This window comes from Canis aureus, chromosome 8 (assembly GCF_053574225.1).
Source record: "Canis aureus isolate CA01 chromosome 8, VMU_Caureus_v.1.0, whole genome shotgun sequence".
NCBI classification, from domain to species: domain Eukaryota; kingdom Metazoa; phylum Chordata; class Mammalia; order Carnivora; family Canidae; genus Canis; species Canis aureus.
The window spans coordinates 76,755,246-76,772,322 of NC_135618.1; the positions used below are offsets into that span (position 1 = coordinate 76,755,246).

The window sequence follows — 17,077 nt, forward strand, 5'->3', positions numbered from 1 at the left end:
CTGTGTCTTTGCCACTTGGTTATTTCTAATTTGCATCTTTCAAAATTCTCATTGTGAGTATAGTGCTTTCAGTGAGTTCTCGATATTCTAGCAAATTACTGAAACACAGGATCATGAGACCTCCAAATTTATAACCAACTGATCAGAAGTGCAGGTGACCCCCCAACTTAGAGCTGCCATCTGAAGTGGAGGCAGTGTTGTGCAAGACTATAAACCAAGCCTGCACAGTCTGAGGCTAACTCTAGGTAGTCAACTAGTGTCAAAGCTGAACAGCAGGTCACCTGAACTGAACTGGGTGTTAGCTGGTGTCAGAACACGGAAGGTTCTGCTTTTAATGCAGTTGGTTAAGCATCCGACCCTTGGTTTCCACTCAGGTCATGATCTCATCATCATGAGATCGAGTGAGCCCCATGTCAGGCTCCACGCCCACCTCAGGGTCTGCTTGAGATTCTCCCTCTCTGCCCCTCTTGCTCTAGCTCTCTCTCTAAAATAAGTAAATAAATCTTAAGGAAATAAAAAAAAATAATATGAAAGGTTCTTTCTGTAAACACGGCTACAAAATACTATTTATACACACATAGACAAATTATAAATTTGCAAATACGCCATGACAATAAACACATGCAAAAAAAATCTTACATTCAGATCAACCCCCAAATCAAATCCAACACCACATGAAAATCACACTAATAGACATGAATCCACCTCATTTCTTTTTAATGTAGGCTCCATGCCCAGTGTGGAGCACTTGAACTCACAATCAAGAGTTGGATGCTCAACCGACTAGGCTACCCAGGTACCCTCACCTTATTATTTTTCACAGCTGCATAACAATATCTATATAGTGTGGATATATCCTGCTTTTTTCAACCAATATCTGGCAGTTGTTTGCTATATATGCTTGTAGCAGCATAATCTTGTGTGTTTGCCACTTTGTAAACATTTATCTTCAAGGCAAATTCACACAACTAGGCCTGCTGGATCATGGGTAAACGTGTATGGATTGTGTAGACTGCCAAAAGCCCTTCTATATAGGATGTATCATTCTGGACTTTCATTAGGAAGGTGTGAGTACCTGTTTTCCCAGAGCCTCATTAGCTACATGTGCTGTCCAATTTTTAAACTTCTGCTATTTTGGTAGGTAAGAAATATACATTGGTATAGTTTTAATGTGCATGTCCTTCATTGAGTGAATTTGAGCAAGTTTTCATATGCTTAAAGTCTACCTGTAGAGCTTTTTTAGACTTGTCTATTTAGGTGTTTTGGCCAATTTTTTCACTACAAGTCTTTTTTCTTTCAACTTTTAAGAGGACTTTGTACAATAGAAAAATTAACCCTTCTTTATTATATAAGGGGCAAATATTTTCCCCTTTTTATGTCTTTTGATATGTCTATAACCATGCAAATCTTTTTTAAAAACTATTGGTAAATTTCATCTTTTACTGTTTCTAGATTTTAAATCATATACAAAACCTTTCTCCAAGCTATAAAATAATGCATCTATTATTTATATTTTTCTTCAACATCAAGATCTCTGACCCAATTGGAGTTTATTCTGACATACGTAAGAGGCACAGAGCCAATTTTAAGTTTCCACAGAGAGCTATCTGGTTGCCAACATCATCTATCTTAAAAGTATATTGTTCCCCCAGGGAAAAGAAATGCCATCTTTATCGTATGTGAAATTCCCATATATTCTTAGGGCTGTTTCTGAAATTCTATTCTGTTGCATCAATCGGTCTCAACAAGAACCAAAAGAGTTTTAATTACAGATGCCTTGTAGTAAGTCTTAATATCTGGTAGAGCTAGTCTTTCTCATTACTATACCAAGGCTTTCCTAACTATTCTTACATGTTTGTTTTTCCATATGAATCAACCAGTCTAACTCCAGGCAAAAAAAAGTTATTAAAAATTTTAATGCTTTCTAAAATGTTAGGGATCCCTGGGTGGCTCAGCGGTTTACCGCCTGCCTTCGGCCCAGGGCATAATCCTGGAGTCCCGGGATCGATTCCTGCATCAGAATCCCTTCATGGAGCCTGCTTCTCCCTCTGCCTCCTGTGTCTCTCATGAATAAATAAATAAAATCTTTTAAAAAAAAATTTTAATGGGATTTTCATCTCTTTTATTTCTGGATAAAAGAAAATTGACATCTTTAGAACACTGAGTCACCATATCTAAAAAACAGAGGTAAATCTGTTCAAGGCATTTTTATATCTTTCAGGAATGTTTTCAGTTTTCATTATATCTCTTTTTAAATTTATTTCTCTGTACTTATTTATCTTTTATACACAGCTGTATAGGGGTCTTCTATTATGACTTCTAACTGGTTGTTTGGAAGGCTACTGGCTTTTTTGCCTTATTATATCCTGCTATTCTTTCATTTGAGTGTGTTAATTTTATCATTGATTTTCTTGTATTTTTCCATAGTTTTACTTCTTTCATTTCTAAAACTTATGCACTTGATACATTTTTAGTAGGATATTGTCATTTCCCAAAACTCACATGTAAATTGAGTCTATTTACTTTTATGCTATTGTGTATATCATACTATTTCAATTTCAGATCATTGGAATCTGTGTAAAATCATACTGCACTGTACATTCTCACACCCATCTCGTTAACTGCAACAATGACAACCCAGACTAATGCTTCCTAGGTTCCTAGGGTCTCCACCTACATCAATCTCAACACCTACAAACCAAGGTGCTATCCCTAAGCCCAACTCCACTCAGCCTACAGAACAGGGAAGCACCTATAAGAGAGTTCCACTTGGAATCTCCACTCACTCAATCTCTTCATGCCATTCATCCTATCTTTGCAACCATAACACTGAATGAAGCCCCTCCACCTTTTCCTCAATCCCTGCCCTCAAATCTGCCTATCCTACTACAAGCTCACTTTCACAGGGCTTAGAGGGAAGATTTTCACAAAACTCACGTAAATATGGCAAAGAAGTATAACACTCTCAAGAGGGAGGCAAAGAAAGAAGACTGCCTAATGAGCTCAGATGGACCACACACTGATACAGAATGCTAGATGTTAGCTAACTGCAGGAACCAAGTTCACTGTTTCCCAGGATTGTAGTACCTTTTCTTTCTTCACACAATTCATAATCTTGCCAAGGTCCTCAACATCAACGACAGAATTTAAATTCTGATGGTCTTCAGTACCAGATTCTTCCTCACTGGTGCTCTCAGAGGGCTCTTCCTCCTGGAATATCAATGTTTTGGAAATACATTATTCAAAGTAGCAAACCCCTCAAATTATGAGTTCACTGGATAGATCTGAGATATTTTAGGGCAGAGGCCAACAAACTATGGCTCACAAGCCACATGCTGCCAGCCTCAAGCAGGCAACCATTACTTGCACATCACCTATAGCTACTTTCTTGATACAGTGGCAGAACTGATAGTTCCAACAAAAACCGTATGACCCACAAAGAAGGAAATATGTACCAGTAGGCCCTTTACAAAAAAAGTTTCTTCACCTGTTTGGGACACAGAACCAATCAGGCTTAGTGAGGAACTAAATGCAGGAATGAAAAAAGGAAGAAATTAAGCATGGCTCTCAAGTTTCTTTTGTATGTACTTGAGATGGTGGTGCTGTTTACGGAGATGAGAAACAGACCGGGAAAGTGGAAATGAAAAGCTCCATTTGGAATTTATAAAGTATGAGATGCCACATACATCTAAGCCGAGATTTTAAAGAAGATGCACAAAAGAGAGCAAAATTCCGGGTAAACCTCAGAGGTGGAAATAGAAACACAGGAATACTAGCATATAGACAGAACTCAAAGCCATGTAACTAAGTTAAGTATTAACAAAGAAAAGAACCTAGCACCAAGCCCTGAATCATTCCACCATGCAGAGGTTAGATAAAGGAAGATGGTCCCAAGCGAAAAAGGAAGAAAACCATGAAAATGGTATCACAAAAACCAAGAAATGAGAGTGATTCAAAGAAGGAATCAGTGGTATCGAATACCGTTGAGAGGTCAAGTAAAATGAAGACAGAGGAATATCCATGAGGCGTGAAAACATGATGTCCTGGGACCTAGGCAAGAGCAGCTGCTGTGGGAAAGTCAACGAGAGTGGGTGAGCATGACATGGGACTTCTCCCAGCTGCAGAGTGGAGAGAACACCCCTCCTAATGGAAAATAACACTGAATAACAGAATATTTTAATACCATAATTTTTAAATGTATCACTAAGCTGGCAAACATGACAAATTCAAAGAGGACAAATATGAACTAAAAACGGAATCCTAGGGAAAAAAAAGAAAATGGAATCCTAAGAGGTAAGTGAGAGATGGAGCTGAGAGCATCTGCTGAACTCTAGAGAACTTAACTGACAGCTGGACAGGAACAGAGAAAAATGGGCAAAGGCAAGGATACAATACCAGGAGAAGAGACCAACAGAAGACCAAAGTCAAGGCCGGGACCCCACGAGGCTGCATTTCTCATGTACAGGTAAACTAGAAATAAATGTTCTGAGAAAGAAGAAAGCAGAAAAGACAGAGAATCTGGGGAAGAAAAGAGAGTAAAGAATAGACAGTTATACGGATTTTATTAAAAGGTTCTAAAGTCTCTGTGAAGGGTAAAGGAGGAGGATTTGATCCTAAAAATTCAGAACCAAATTAAATCGAAGTTACCAAAAGCAATATTCATTCCAGCTAGAAGACAGTGAGTGGATCAATGTCTTTTCTGGGGGAAAAAAAAATTTGCTCCCAGCTAGAACTCTAATCAGCAAAGCATCTATGAAAAAAGGCAAGATAAAAACAGGCAGGTATAAAATTCTGAAAACTTACTTCCAAAACAACCCTTCTCAGAAACCTATTGGAGAATATGCTCCAAAAACAAGAGTAAACCAAGAAATAAGAAGATGGAAGATACCAGAATAAGGGAATCTAACCCAGGAAGCCAAAGGAAGGTTGTGTGTCATGGTGGACAGAAGACAGAGGCCTTCACCCACCCCAAGGTTTGGAGAGCAGCCAGGCCAAGGTGGAGGAAAGAGGACTCATGAGAAGCCTCCAGGAAAGCAATAAAAACAACAGAATACTGAAAAATAATTTTAAGTTCCATCAGAATTTTTTCTAATGAATTAGTGATGATTATAGAGAAATCAAAGCAGATATAGCCACTACATAAGGGAAATAAATGTTTGGGAAGGAACAAGTAACATGACAGCACACAGGACAGATGGAAACATACATAGTCACAGTAATGACACAACAAGTTACAGTCTAGCCAGAAAGTGTGATACATAGGAAAATGAGAGGAAGGGAAGTGATACTGGATATGCATGTCCGTGTGAGTGTAAGAGAGAGCAAGAGATCTCGAGATGTTTTAACAAATTAAAAAATAGCAAGGAGGGACTATTATTTACCAATACAGAGGTAAATATCTAATGAAAAAGCTAGAATTAAAAGTGATCGCCCAAGAAAAATAAGAGTTAGAGTAAGGTAAGAAAGCATAGATTTTCATAAAAGCCTGGAAGTACTATTTGAGGGTTTAAATGTACAAGTGTTACTTTTGACTAAAAAAATTTTGTTTACTTAGGTCTGTTTAAATGTTAAGAACCGAGGGTGATATCAGCAAAAATGGCAGAGTAGATAACTCCAAGGGCCCATCTCTGACCAACTCCCAGAGTTCTCACAAAGGTTTACAAGAACCAAGTGAACACAGAATCAAGAAAAAAGAGACTTGGGGCACCTGGATGGCTCAGTCGGTTGAGCATCCAACTCTTGATTTTGGTTCAGGTCATGATCTCAGGGTTCTGGGATCAAGCCCCACATCAAACTCCATGCTCAGCGGGGAGTCTGCTCCAGATTCTCTCTCTTCCTCTCTCTCTGCCTCTCCCTCCACTTGAGTGCATGCATGCTCTCACATCCTCTCTCCCTCTTTCTCTAAAATAAATAAATCTAAAAAAAAGAAAGAAAAAGGAAACTTAAAAATGACATTATGACATTCAAGGAAACCTGTCACAATACTACCTGGAATACAAGCTAAAGAAACAGACCTCAGAAACCACGCCCAATAGACAGTCTTTACAAAGATGGTTTTTAAGTCCCTAAACAATTACAACCCAGCAAACTACAAAAATAAAACTCTGAGGAGGAGAAAGAATTTGATTTCCAGAGTTAACACATTATAATATTAAAAACTTGCAGCTTTCAACACAATATTACAGCGTGTGCAAACATCTAAAAAGATCTGGCATATCCACAGGAGAAATCAACTGGAACCATCCCTGAGGACACGCAGGCCATGGACTAGATAGAGGCTTTGAGTCAATGGTCTTAAATACGCTTCAAGAGCTTAAGGAAACCAGAAGAACAATGTCCCAACAAACAGAGAGCATTGATACAAAGACAGAAATTATAAAAAAGAAACAAATTCTTGATCTGAAAAGTCTAATAACTGAACTAAAAATTTTACTTGGGAGTTTCAGGAGCAGATTTGGGCAGGCAGAAGAACCAGCAAACATGAACACAGATTAGCTAGAAACTGGCCAGGGTGAAAACAAACAAATGCACCAACACATACAAAAGGGGCACTCTGAAGCAGGCGGTGTTTGCACAAGACTCTGAAAGCTCTAAACACCACTAGATTATATCCTTATCTTTATGTACATGAATTTTACCTCAATTTCTTTTAAACAGCGTAAAATAATATTAGGACCAAGGGTGGGGGGGGGGAAGATAACCAAAGGTAAGCAAAGAGACTAGCTAGAAAAGAGAACAGAAAAATGAAACAATAGCTGAAACATACAAAACAAAGGAAACCTTTGTTTATTACTTGCTTTTCTTGTTCCTTTGAACACAGATGATTCCAAGACATGTTTATAAATTTACAGAGCAATCTAATAAAGAGGAAGAAACTAACAGTGCAGGGAGACAGAGAAAACACAGGGACAAAGCCCTTGATTCCAGAGCATGTACAGAGTGGCTATGGCAGGACTGACCCATGGCCATCAACTTGGGGACGATGTGAGGATGGGGTGCGGGGCATTATAGGAGGTCCCTGGCAGCTTCCTACAAGACCTGGAGGAAGGAACAGGAAGAAAAAGTATTCAACAGTCACCCTAGAGAGTGAGAAAGGGAACTTCCACAAGCATGCTGGACACTGCTGGGCAGGTCTGAGTGCACACATGGACCTGTGGTCATGGATCCAGGGTCAAAGAGCAAGCAGTCAGCAAAGGGGAAGAAGCCAGGTGGTAGGTTTCAACCTAGCTTGGGGTTTGGTCATTTGGGTTAGAAAAAGGACTGGAAGGAAGGCAAGGCCATTGAAGATGTTTATAAAAGAATGAGTATAAAATCTAAACTGAGTAAGGACAGAAGTGAAGTAAAGAGTTTTCACTATACAATGAAAAAGGCATGGGATCAAAAGCATTTTAAAGTGTTACACCTGAGGTCATTGTTGAGGTCACAGGAACATGAAATTTCAAAGGTGACCAGGGAAGTGAAATGCCAAGGTCAGCAAAGACAATGGCACCTGAAGACATGGAGGCCAGGCACCTAGCAGGCAGGATGCTGGTTAATACCCACACTGATGGCTTTGCCCCAAAGGGTAATGACAAGAACAAGGTGGAAAGAAAGTGAGTCAGAAAGTAAAGTGGTTCCTGCTCACCAAGTGAGCAGTTGGCCAAAGGACAACAGCAGCAGTGAAGAGCCTGCTGACATGAGCTTCCAAAGAACAAAGGTCCCTGAACAAGGACCAAAGAGACGTGCTTACAATGTGAGGGACAAAGACAGGAAGCTAAGATGATGGGCAGTCTTCTAGTTTGAGAGATTAATGGAGTCATTCAGAAAGAAGTCAGGAGAAAAATGTAGTTGGGGATACGAAGGCAGGAGCCTTCTGGGACACACCTAACCTCAGGCCTATGTCTCCTACCTGCCAACTATGTAGAAGACGGCCACTCTGGCAATGCAACCATTAACGCACAGAAACAGGAAAGTGTCCTGAACACACACTGGCTTCACTAGGAAGGCCAACCCAAAAATGCCACCAAGGGAGCTGCTGATCTTCCTTCTAACCAGATGTTAGAAGATGTTTCTCAGGGCAGAGGTAAGGTCCAGCATCCCCACACAAAGGAGGAAAACAGTGAGACACGGACACAGAAGCTCCATACCACGGATGATTCACACTGGCCTCTCTTGCAGTTGCCGTCACAAGGCTTTTTCTCTCCTTTCTGAAGTGCCTGCAGCCGGGCGAGGAACTTGGTCTTCCAAACTCTGAAGTCTGCCTCGATGCTGCCATGTTTGCTTTTAACCACGTCACAGTCCCCCTCTCCTCTAGCCACCACACGATGAGCACCAAGCATCCAGAGCCACTTATCAACATTCTTGCCAACCTGCAAGAAGATGGAGGAGCTAAGACACAATCCTCTACATCATAGGCTTGAGGATTGCTCTACAAAAGGCCCAAGTTCTGGGACTTCTGGGTGGCTCAGCGGTTGAGTGTCTGCCTTTGGCTCAGGGCATGATCCAAGCTCCAGGATCGAGTCCCAAATCAGGTTTCCCATGGAGAGCCTCCTTCTCCCTCTGCCTGTCTCTGCCTCTCTCTCTGTGTCTCTCATGAATAAAAAAATAAAATCTTTGGGAAAAAAAAAAAGCCCCAAGTTCCTCTGGGAGCCCATCACTGGCTGTTGGGAAGAGGGAACTGGGCCTAAGCTGGCCCTCCAGCCCCACCTGCAACCTGCAAGCACTACACTGGTTACATTCTGGTAAGATCCTGCAAAAGACTCTTTTTAAACAAAGGGACAAATCCTTTTATTAAGGTAAGGGTTACTACCTATAAAAAAGACTTTGAAAACTACTATCCTAAAAAAAAAGAAAACTACTATTCTAAGTCATGGTCAGAATAAAATAACTAATTAGCAAAATAAATCTGTTCCAAAATATAGCAAAGCCCATTTTAATAGCAAAGGGCAAATGCAGCCCATGCAAGACTCATGACTTTATAAACTCAGAACTTGAATGAACTTGCAAACATTAGCAGTTAAGGTGAGGTCCAGGGATTACCAAGCACCGCAGTCAAGAGTTCAGACACTTAATAGGCTTTCTGAGTGGCAAGGCGTTAAACAAAACATTTACCTATCTGAATTGTACCAGTTTTGGGGTCTAATTCCCTTGAAAATATGAGCAGAAATACACATCATGATAGTACAACTGAATTAAAACAAGCTTAAAGAAAGGTCTCCACTTTCAACTTTACTCACATTCTACCAAAGACAGGTGAGCCAGGCTGGGCCCATTTTGGGAAGAAGTATGTTTACAAAAGTTCTAGTAACTGTTCAGAACCACAAGAAACAGAGGCTCTGTTTTCATTTAGAAAAAAAATCTAGGAAAACAATGTCTTCTTACATAAAAGACAATGAATGTTTTTCTTCTATTTCCCTTTAAAAAATAACATTAAAAGACGAGGAGTTCAACTGCATTCAGAGTTATAGCTTGAGCCAAAAAGATTGTTCAACAACAGAACAGGCAGCTGAGAAAGTCTAAAGAAGCAGTGATCTTCTATCCACAAGGTCCTGCTGGGACAGCAGACTGGACTCAATGGCCATGAATCCAGACCACTGTGACACTGGACAATAGAAGGTATAAGCATTTTATTCCATAAAAATGTACTTGAGAACCTACTATGCACCAAACTTGGATACATGTGTGTAGCAATGCCCCACTACAGAGAGTAACACAAAAAGTTTATTACAAAGCACCAAAGTTTGTGGACTATTTCATATACACACGTCTGTGAATTTTATTAAAAGAGAATCTATCCCTATAATTCAACACATACCTACCTTGTTGAAGTGGCTGGCATAGACAGAATTTCCTAGGCCAAATACAGCGTATCTCATACCCTTTAGGTAAGTTTTGCCAAATCGAAAATCACTGGATGCTTCCTCTAACCATTTGCAGAACCACACTGCACTTTCGGTGGGTTGACCGTCTGTATATGTAGCAACCACGAAGGCACAAACGTTTTTACTAGTAACCTAAACAAGAAAGTAATTATTTCAGAAGAATATTCAAGATACAACTTATCAGTAAAGAAAACCCTTTTTAAAATGCTGACATCCACATCAATACTAATCTCTAAGGACAAAGGGTGCTTTCAAGACATTACTCATTTTCAAAAGTGAAAGAAAACAGAGCAAGGACACCTTGCATGGGGAGAAAATCCAATGTCTGGCTCCTGTCGATATGTCCCTGGGAGCCCTTAACCATACATTCTATCCCAATTTCAGACACTAAATTTCTGTCTCTCCAATTATCATATTAGAAACAAAATCCAAACCAGTCAAGAAGAAACACAGAGATCTTTAAAAATACCTAAAAAAATAAAGCAACAAAACTTTTTTTTAAAGATTTTATTTATTTATTCATGAGAGACTGGGAGAGGCAGAGACACAGGCAGAGGGAGAAGCAGGCTCCCTGTGGGGAGTCTGCTGTGGGACTTGATCCCAGGACTCCAGGATCACAACCTGAGCCGAAGGCAGACACTCAACCACTGAGCCACCCAGGTGCCCCACAACAAAATGTTTTAAATGTAAAGTAACTTAACACTTGGCACCATCACCTACGTGGGAGAACAAAATACGCCTTCAGTCCTGTTAGCCATGGTATTCCACCTGCTTGAAGGCACCTTATAAATTCCAGTCATGAGCTAAGTTATAAGCAATCCATTATTAAATAATAAAGTTTCAAAGTTTGCTAATAATCTTTCACAAGTAATTCTGAGAAGATTCAAGCTCATTCATTTGCACTCCACTATTCTCTTAATGGGGGAAAGAAATAGTTACAGCTAGATTATCCACTATAAAGGGACTGGCTAGCGGCGCCTGGGTGACTCAGTTGGTTGAGGCTCAGCCCTCTGCTCAGGTCGTGATCCTGGGGCCCTGCTCACAGGGAGACTGCTTCTCCCTCTGCCTCGCTCTGTGTCTATCTTGAATAAATACATAAAATCTTAAAAAGAAAAAGGGGGAGGGGCGGGACTAGCAAACTATGTCTCACAGGCCTAGTCCAGCTCACTGCCTATATGTTTGTTTGTTTGTTTGTTTGTTTAAATAAAGTCTTACTGGAACCCAGCCACACAGCCACACTCATTCATTTACATACAGCCTGTGGCTGCACAAAGCTGATATTTACTATCTGGCCTTTTAGGAAAGAAGCTCACCAACCCCTGCTCTAGTGCTTCCCCAACTTCAGCTGTTCCAGAACCACCTGGAACACCCATAAAAATAGTCCCACATCCAGGGCTAGGCTGCATTGCTAACAAGTTCCCAGGAAGTGCTGATATTGCCAGTTGAACCACTACTATAAGGCCAAACTCCCCTGAATATAACTAGGAGAGGGAGGGGCATTTCTCAGATGAAGAAATTAAACCCACATAGATATTAAGTAATACATGGAGATCACACAGGTAGGAAGAGATTTCTCTAACTCCAAAACTCATATCTTTCTGCTACCCAAATGGCTCAATCTCTCAGTGAGCTCACACATGGCTCAAAGGCTCAGCACACTACCATCAATCACAGCCCTCACTTGATTATGAGCTCCATAGCAGGTAGGAGGAGGGAACTTCAAACCACCCAACCTTTCCCACCCTTACCCCCACCCCAGGAAAGATCACACACCAGTGGACCAGGTCCCACACCACATATCTAGCACCTCTGACTAACACTGAAAACTCAACCAACTCAAACTCCTTAGCATAAAAATTAAATTTATTCTGAAGATTCTATTCATCCCAGAATGCAGGAGGACAATTACATCTGAGAGTTTGGACTAAAGAAAAAAAATAACATAATTACCAACCTCTTCTACTAGTTGATCATCTGGATCATATTCTTTCAGATTAATAACTGCCACAGGCAGATCTAGGGAGGTGACTGCTTCAGCAAGACTTGTTGCAAATCCCTAATAGGAAAAAAAAAATCACATAAAGTCTTCAATAAGCTAAATAAGAATAATACCATCTTCATTTATCCCCATTGCCAAAAGAATAAGGCATTTATCGTGAAAAACTTTTCCTCTGACATGTATCATCATAAACACAAATACTATTGTCACTTCTTCCATTTTCTCAAGCATCTCTATAGAGATCAATCATTCAACTGTGGGATGTGGGATACCTGGGTGGCTCAGTGGTTGAGCATCTGCCTTTGGTTCAGGTCATGATCCCAGAGTCCTGGGATCAAGTCCCGCATCTGGCTCCCTGAGGGAGCCTGCTTCTCGCTCTGCCTATGTCTCTGCCTCTCTCTGTCTCTCTTGAAAAAAATAAATAAAATCTTTAAAAGAAATAAAAATTTTTAAATTACCAAAAAAAATCATTCAACTGCACAGTTCTCACTGTGTAAGTATATATGCAGATAAATCTAAATTGGTTTTTTCACATTTCAGCTCCTTTGCCCCACTAGAATAAACAATAAGAGGAGAAAAAAAAGAAAAAAGAAAGAAATAAGAGGGAAGAGAATATGATATATAGAAATCTGACACATTTCTGGAAGATACAAAGCAAACAAAAGCAGGCTGACAGGGAAGAGAAAGCCCTAGAGGAAAGCCCATATGCGTAACACCACCAGAGGTCCTGGATTCAGAGTCAGTCACTACAGTGAAGCTGGAAGAGAACCCTGGGGCAGAGAAGAACCAATCAGCAGACAATTCGTATATGGGACAAGTGCACAGAAAGCCTAGGCAAGCATCTGCCCTTTACCTCCAGATAAAATTCCCACTAGTTCTTCTCCAAACAAAATGAACCAAGTATCTGGAGAAAGCTAAAACTTCTAGCCACATGGTGGCACTCTGGAAAACACCTTTTTATTTTTCACTTAGTAGTCTAACACTTGGCTCCTCACCTCCCAGGACTAGAGCATGTATTAATTTACTGTGTATCATCCATGCCAGTCTCAGTTCTGGGCAATATTACACAACAGTGAACAAGACACCCATAGTCCCTGCCTTCAGGGAGCTTATGTTCTAATGGAAAGAGACAGAACAAACATGGACACGAGAAAACATACAGTTCATCAGATGAGGGCCAATGCTGTGGAAGAAAATAAATCAGGATAAGGGGAAGGAACACAGGATTACAGGTATGGAACAATTGTTATTTTACACAGGGAGGGTCAGGACAGGTGCCTAAGATTAAAAAAAAAAAAAAAATTCAGGGCAGCCCGGGTGGCTCAGCAGTTTAGCGCCGCCTTTGGCCCAGGGCCTGATCCTGGAGATCAGGGATGGAGTCCCACAGTGTGCTCCCTACATGGAGCTTGCTTCTCTGTCTCTCTGTCTCTCTCTCTCTCTCTCTCATGAACAAATAAATAAAATCTTAAAAAATAATAATAATAATAAATATTCAGCCTTTGTCCTGAGTTCCTGGCACAGAGCTCCTAAAGCCCTTGTAACTTACTGACTTTGCTATGCTAATGAAATAACTCATGGGGAGGCGGGCCCCAGGTAACTTCAGGATGGGGGCTAGTCACGACAAAATCAACCATGCAATCAGAGGTTTAGAACATTCAGCACCATCACTCCCAGTGAGTTCAATCATCCATGGTCAATGATTTGAAACCATTAAAACCACTCAATGACAGGATTCAAGGAGTTTCTGGGTTGAACACACTGATGTGCTGAGGAGGTATGGGCAGAGAGAAGGCATGGAAGCTCTGAGCCACGCTCCTCCCCCAAACCTTGCCCTATGCATGTCTGCCATTTGTCTGTTTACCTGTATTCTTTACAATAAACCAGTAAGCACAGTTTGGCAATTTCCTAAGTTCAGTGAATCTGTCTAGGAAATTATCAAACCTAAAGAGAGGACTATGGGATCGAATTTATAGCTGGTCCAGTCACAAGCACAGGTAGCCCTGGGACTGGTGACTGACTGGCAGCTGACTGGCAGCTGAGGTGGAAATAGTCTTGCAGTCTAGGCCCTTAGATCTGTGGAGTCTGACAACTCTGAGTAGTCTGTGTCACAACTGAAGAGCCAACGTGGAAAAACAACAAGTATTTGGTGCAAGAGGCCTCAGAGGTAAAGACTTGAGCCAAACCTGAAAGACATGAGAGAGCAAGCCATGAGGTTACCCCAAGCAGACGAACATTTAAGTGAACAGATCCGAAGGAGGGAGCAGGCTTGGCAAGGTTAGTAAGACTAGAGACGTGGGGACAAAGGACAAGAGGTAAAAGAGATAATGGGAAAAAAAAAAGAGAGATAATGGAGAACCAGACATGAGGGCCTCCTGGCCACTGCAAGGGTTTTGATTTACTCCAAGTGAATGAGGTCACTGCTGGGTGTGAAGCTGAAGGAAATGTGATTTCACTGAAGTTTTCAAAGTCTGAGCTGAGTGGCTGCTGAGCTGAAAGGACACTCAAGCCAGGGGAGGGGCTGTGCAGCACTAAATGAGGGGGACCCACAAGCAGAAACGTGACCACAGACAGAGGCAGAGGGGTGCCGTGAGGCAGGGTGCTGAGAAGTGACTGGCATCTGGACTCATTTTGAAAGTAAAACAACAGCATTTACTATAAATTGTATAGGAATAGGGATCCCTGGGTGGCGCTGCGGTTTAGCGCCTGCCTTTGGCCCAGGGCGCGATCCTGGAGACCCGGGATCGAATCCCACGTCGGGCTCCCGGTGCATGGAGCCTGCTTCTCCCTCTGCCTGTGTCTCTGCCTCTCTCTCTCTCTCTCTCTGTGTGACTATCATAAATAAATAAAAATTTAAAAAAAAAATTGTATAGGAATAATAGGGAAAAGAGAGAATTCAAAGGGTTTTGGGGTTTTTTTTTTTATTTTGTTTTGGTTTGTTTTTTAGCAGGAAACCAGAATGATGAAATTGCCATTTACTGAAATGGTAAAGATCCTAAATGGAAAAGTTTGTGTAAAAAATTGAGAGTTCAGTTGGAATGTACTAATTTTGGGATGCCTACTAAACATCACATCAAGATCTAAGATAGGCCACTGGATATGAGTCTGGAATTGAGGGGAACAGTTCATACTAAAACATAAATTTAAGGACATCTGGGTGGCTCAGTGGTTGAGCATCTGCCTTTGGCTCAGGGAGTGATCCCAGAGTCCCAGGATCAAGTCCCGCATCGGGATCCCTGCGTGGAGCCTGCTTCTCCCTCTGCCTGTGTCTCTGTCTCTCTGTCTCTGTCTCTCTCATGAATAAATAATAAAACTTTTTTTTAAATAAAAACATAAGTTTAGAGTCCACCACTGAATACAGGCAGATCAAATACAGCCCTCCATTTGTTTCTACAGGATCCCTCCTGGGATCCAGTCATGCCATTTATTTACATGTTGTCTGTGATTGTTTCCACACTACGCCACAGAGCTGAGTAGCTACAACAAAAGACTGTATGGCTCACAAAAACCACAAACCTAAAAACATATAAAATAAAACATCTTGCCCTTTATAGAAGAAGCCGGTCAAACTGTAACTAATGTAAAGCTCTAGATAACAAGATCCCTTCGTACAATGAGTACAGATAAAGACATGATCTCAAGGACTGTGCCCCAGGACACTTCTATCTTAAAGATCAAGAAGATGAGGGGAAATCTGCAAATGACAGTAAGGAAAACTAGCCTTGGCCAAGTAGGAGGATGACCCAGAGAACACTGTCAAGTAAGATGAAGAGTGAGAATTAATTAGCAACATAGAAGTCAATGGGAACATGTTGGGGCATGTGAGCTCCACAAGAGTGGTCCAAGGAAAACAAGAGTAGGGAAATTGTGGAGATGTGGAGACGGTGGCACAGACACCTTCAAAGGACTTTACTCCAAAAAACAAAAAACTGAAGTGGTAGTTAGAGGAGGGAGGTGGGCCAATAGGTCACATGACATGCCCTGACCCACGATGCACACAGCATCTGGTAAAAACTTAGAATTAGAGAACACAAACCTGTTCACTCATTAACAGAGAAAATCCACAACAGCTATCCCGTCATTCTGTCGTAAATATTAACAGAAAATCATGGACCACCAAGATGAGACGAGAATAAGCAGGAAAGAGAAATTGCAGCATCAGAAAAACTGAGAAAGGAGATAAATCAGGAAGCAGAAAAACGAATTTATTCAGATATTTTTTTAAGTTATTAATAAGGTAAAATTGAAAAAATGGCATTTTTGCAACTAAAAACTTAATAGCTAAAATAAAACATTCAAAAAAAATGTTTGAAATTGAAATCCCACAACCCAAAATAAAAAGTTACAAAAAGTAAGACAGAAAATATTAAAGACAAGGCATCCAGGGACACCTGGGTGGCTCAGTGGTTGAGCATCTGCCTTTGATTCAGGTCATGATCCCGGAGTCCTGGGATTGAGTTCCGCATCAGGCTTCCTGCATGGAGCTTACTTGTCCCTCTGCCTGTGTCTCTGCCTCTCTTTCTCTCTCTGTCTCTCATGAATAAATAAATAAAATCTTGGAAAAAAAAAAAAAAAAAAAGACAAGCCATCCAAAAAAAACCCTAACATCCAACTAAGAGTCCCAGAAAGAAAAAAAAAGAAAACGGAAGGGAAAAATAGTTGCCAAGAAACATTAGAAGAAATGCTCACAAATCTTCAAAAGGGCCCAAGTGTCCAGCACAATAGCTAAAAAAAGAACCAATGCAGACAGCTAAAAAAAGAACCAATGCAGACACCATCACAAGAAAGTTCTGAACATCAAGGACAAAGAAAGGATTCTAAAAGCTTCAAAAAATAAGCAACAACAACAAAAAAAAAAAAATCATGTCATATACAAAGGAATGAAGAGACTAGCCTTCTAAAGACAATGAAGTGACACCTTCAAAACTGTAAGGAAAAACTAATCTTCCATACCCAAACAAATATGAAACCATTAAATGTGAAAGCAAAGAAATTCAAATGGCACAACTTTAAGGAGGGGCATCTAACCCATATCAACAAAGAGGTGGCCAACAATAAAGCCACTGAGATTTAAGGAATGTCTGTGTTAACTAATATAAGCAGTCGATAACTTTTAAACTAGCTTTGATAATCTAGAAACACAACACGCACAGGTTAAAAATACAGCCATCAGAAAAACTAAAAATAAAAAATAGTTAAAAAGAGATTCACTAGAGAGTAC

The 17,077-nt window shown here is 40.7% G+C and overlaps 1 protein-coding gene across 5 annotated transcripts in view; it reads right to left on the bottom strand.

Moving 5' to 3' along the window:
* LOC144319764 (S-adenosyl-L-methionine-dependent tRNA 4-demethylwyosine synthase TYW1) overlaps positions 1-17,077 on the bottom strand; it is a 239,890-nt gene that overhangs the window by 219,782 nt on the left and 3,031 nt on the right. For all 5 annotated transcript variants that reach the window (XR_013385495.1, XM_077908336.1, XM_077908332.1 and 2 more), the window contains exons 4-7: positions 11,815-11,916; positions 9,798-9,992; positions 8,127-8,348; positions 3,088-3,210 (exon numbers count right to left, since the gene is read on the bottom strand). Coding sequence is in view for 4 of the 5 variants with exons in the window: in XM_077908336.1 (XP_077764462.1) it covers positions 3,088-3,210; positions 8,127-8,348; positions 9,798-9,992; positions 11,815-11,916 (642 nt within the window). In the remaining variant the exon portion in view is untranslated. The remainder of the gene's footprint in view (positions 1-3,087; positions 3,211-8,126; positions 8,349-9,797; positions 9,993-11,814; positions 11,917-17,077) is intronic.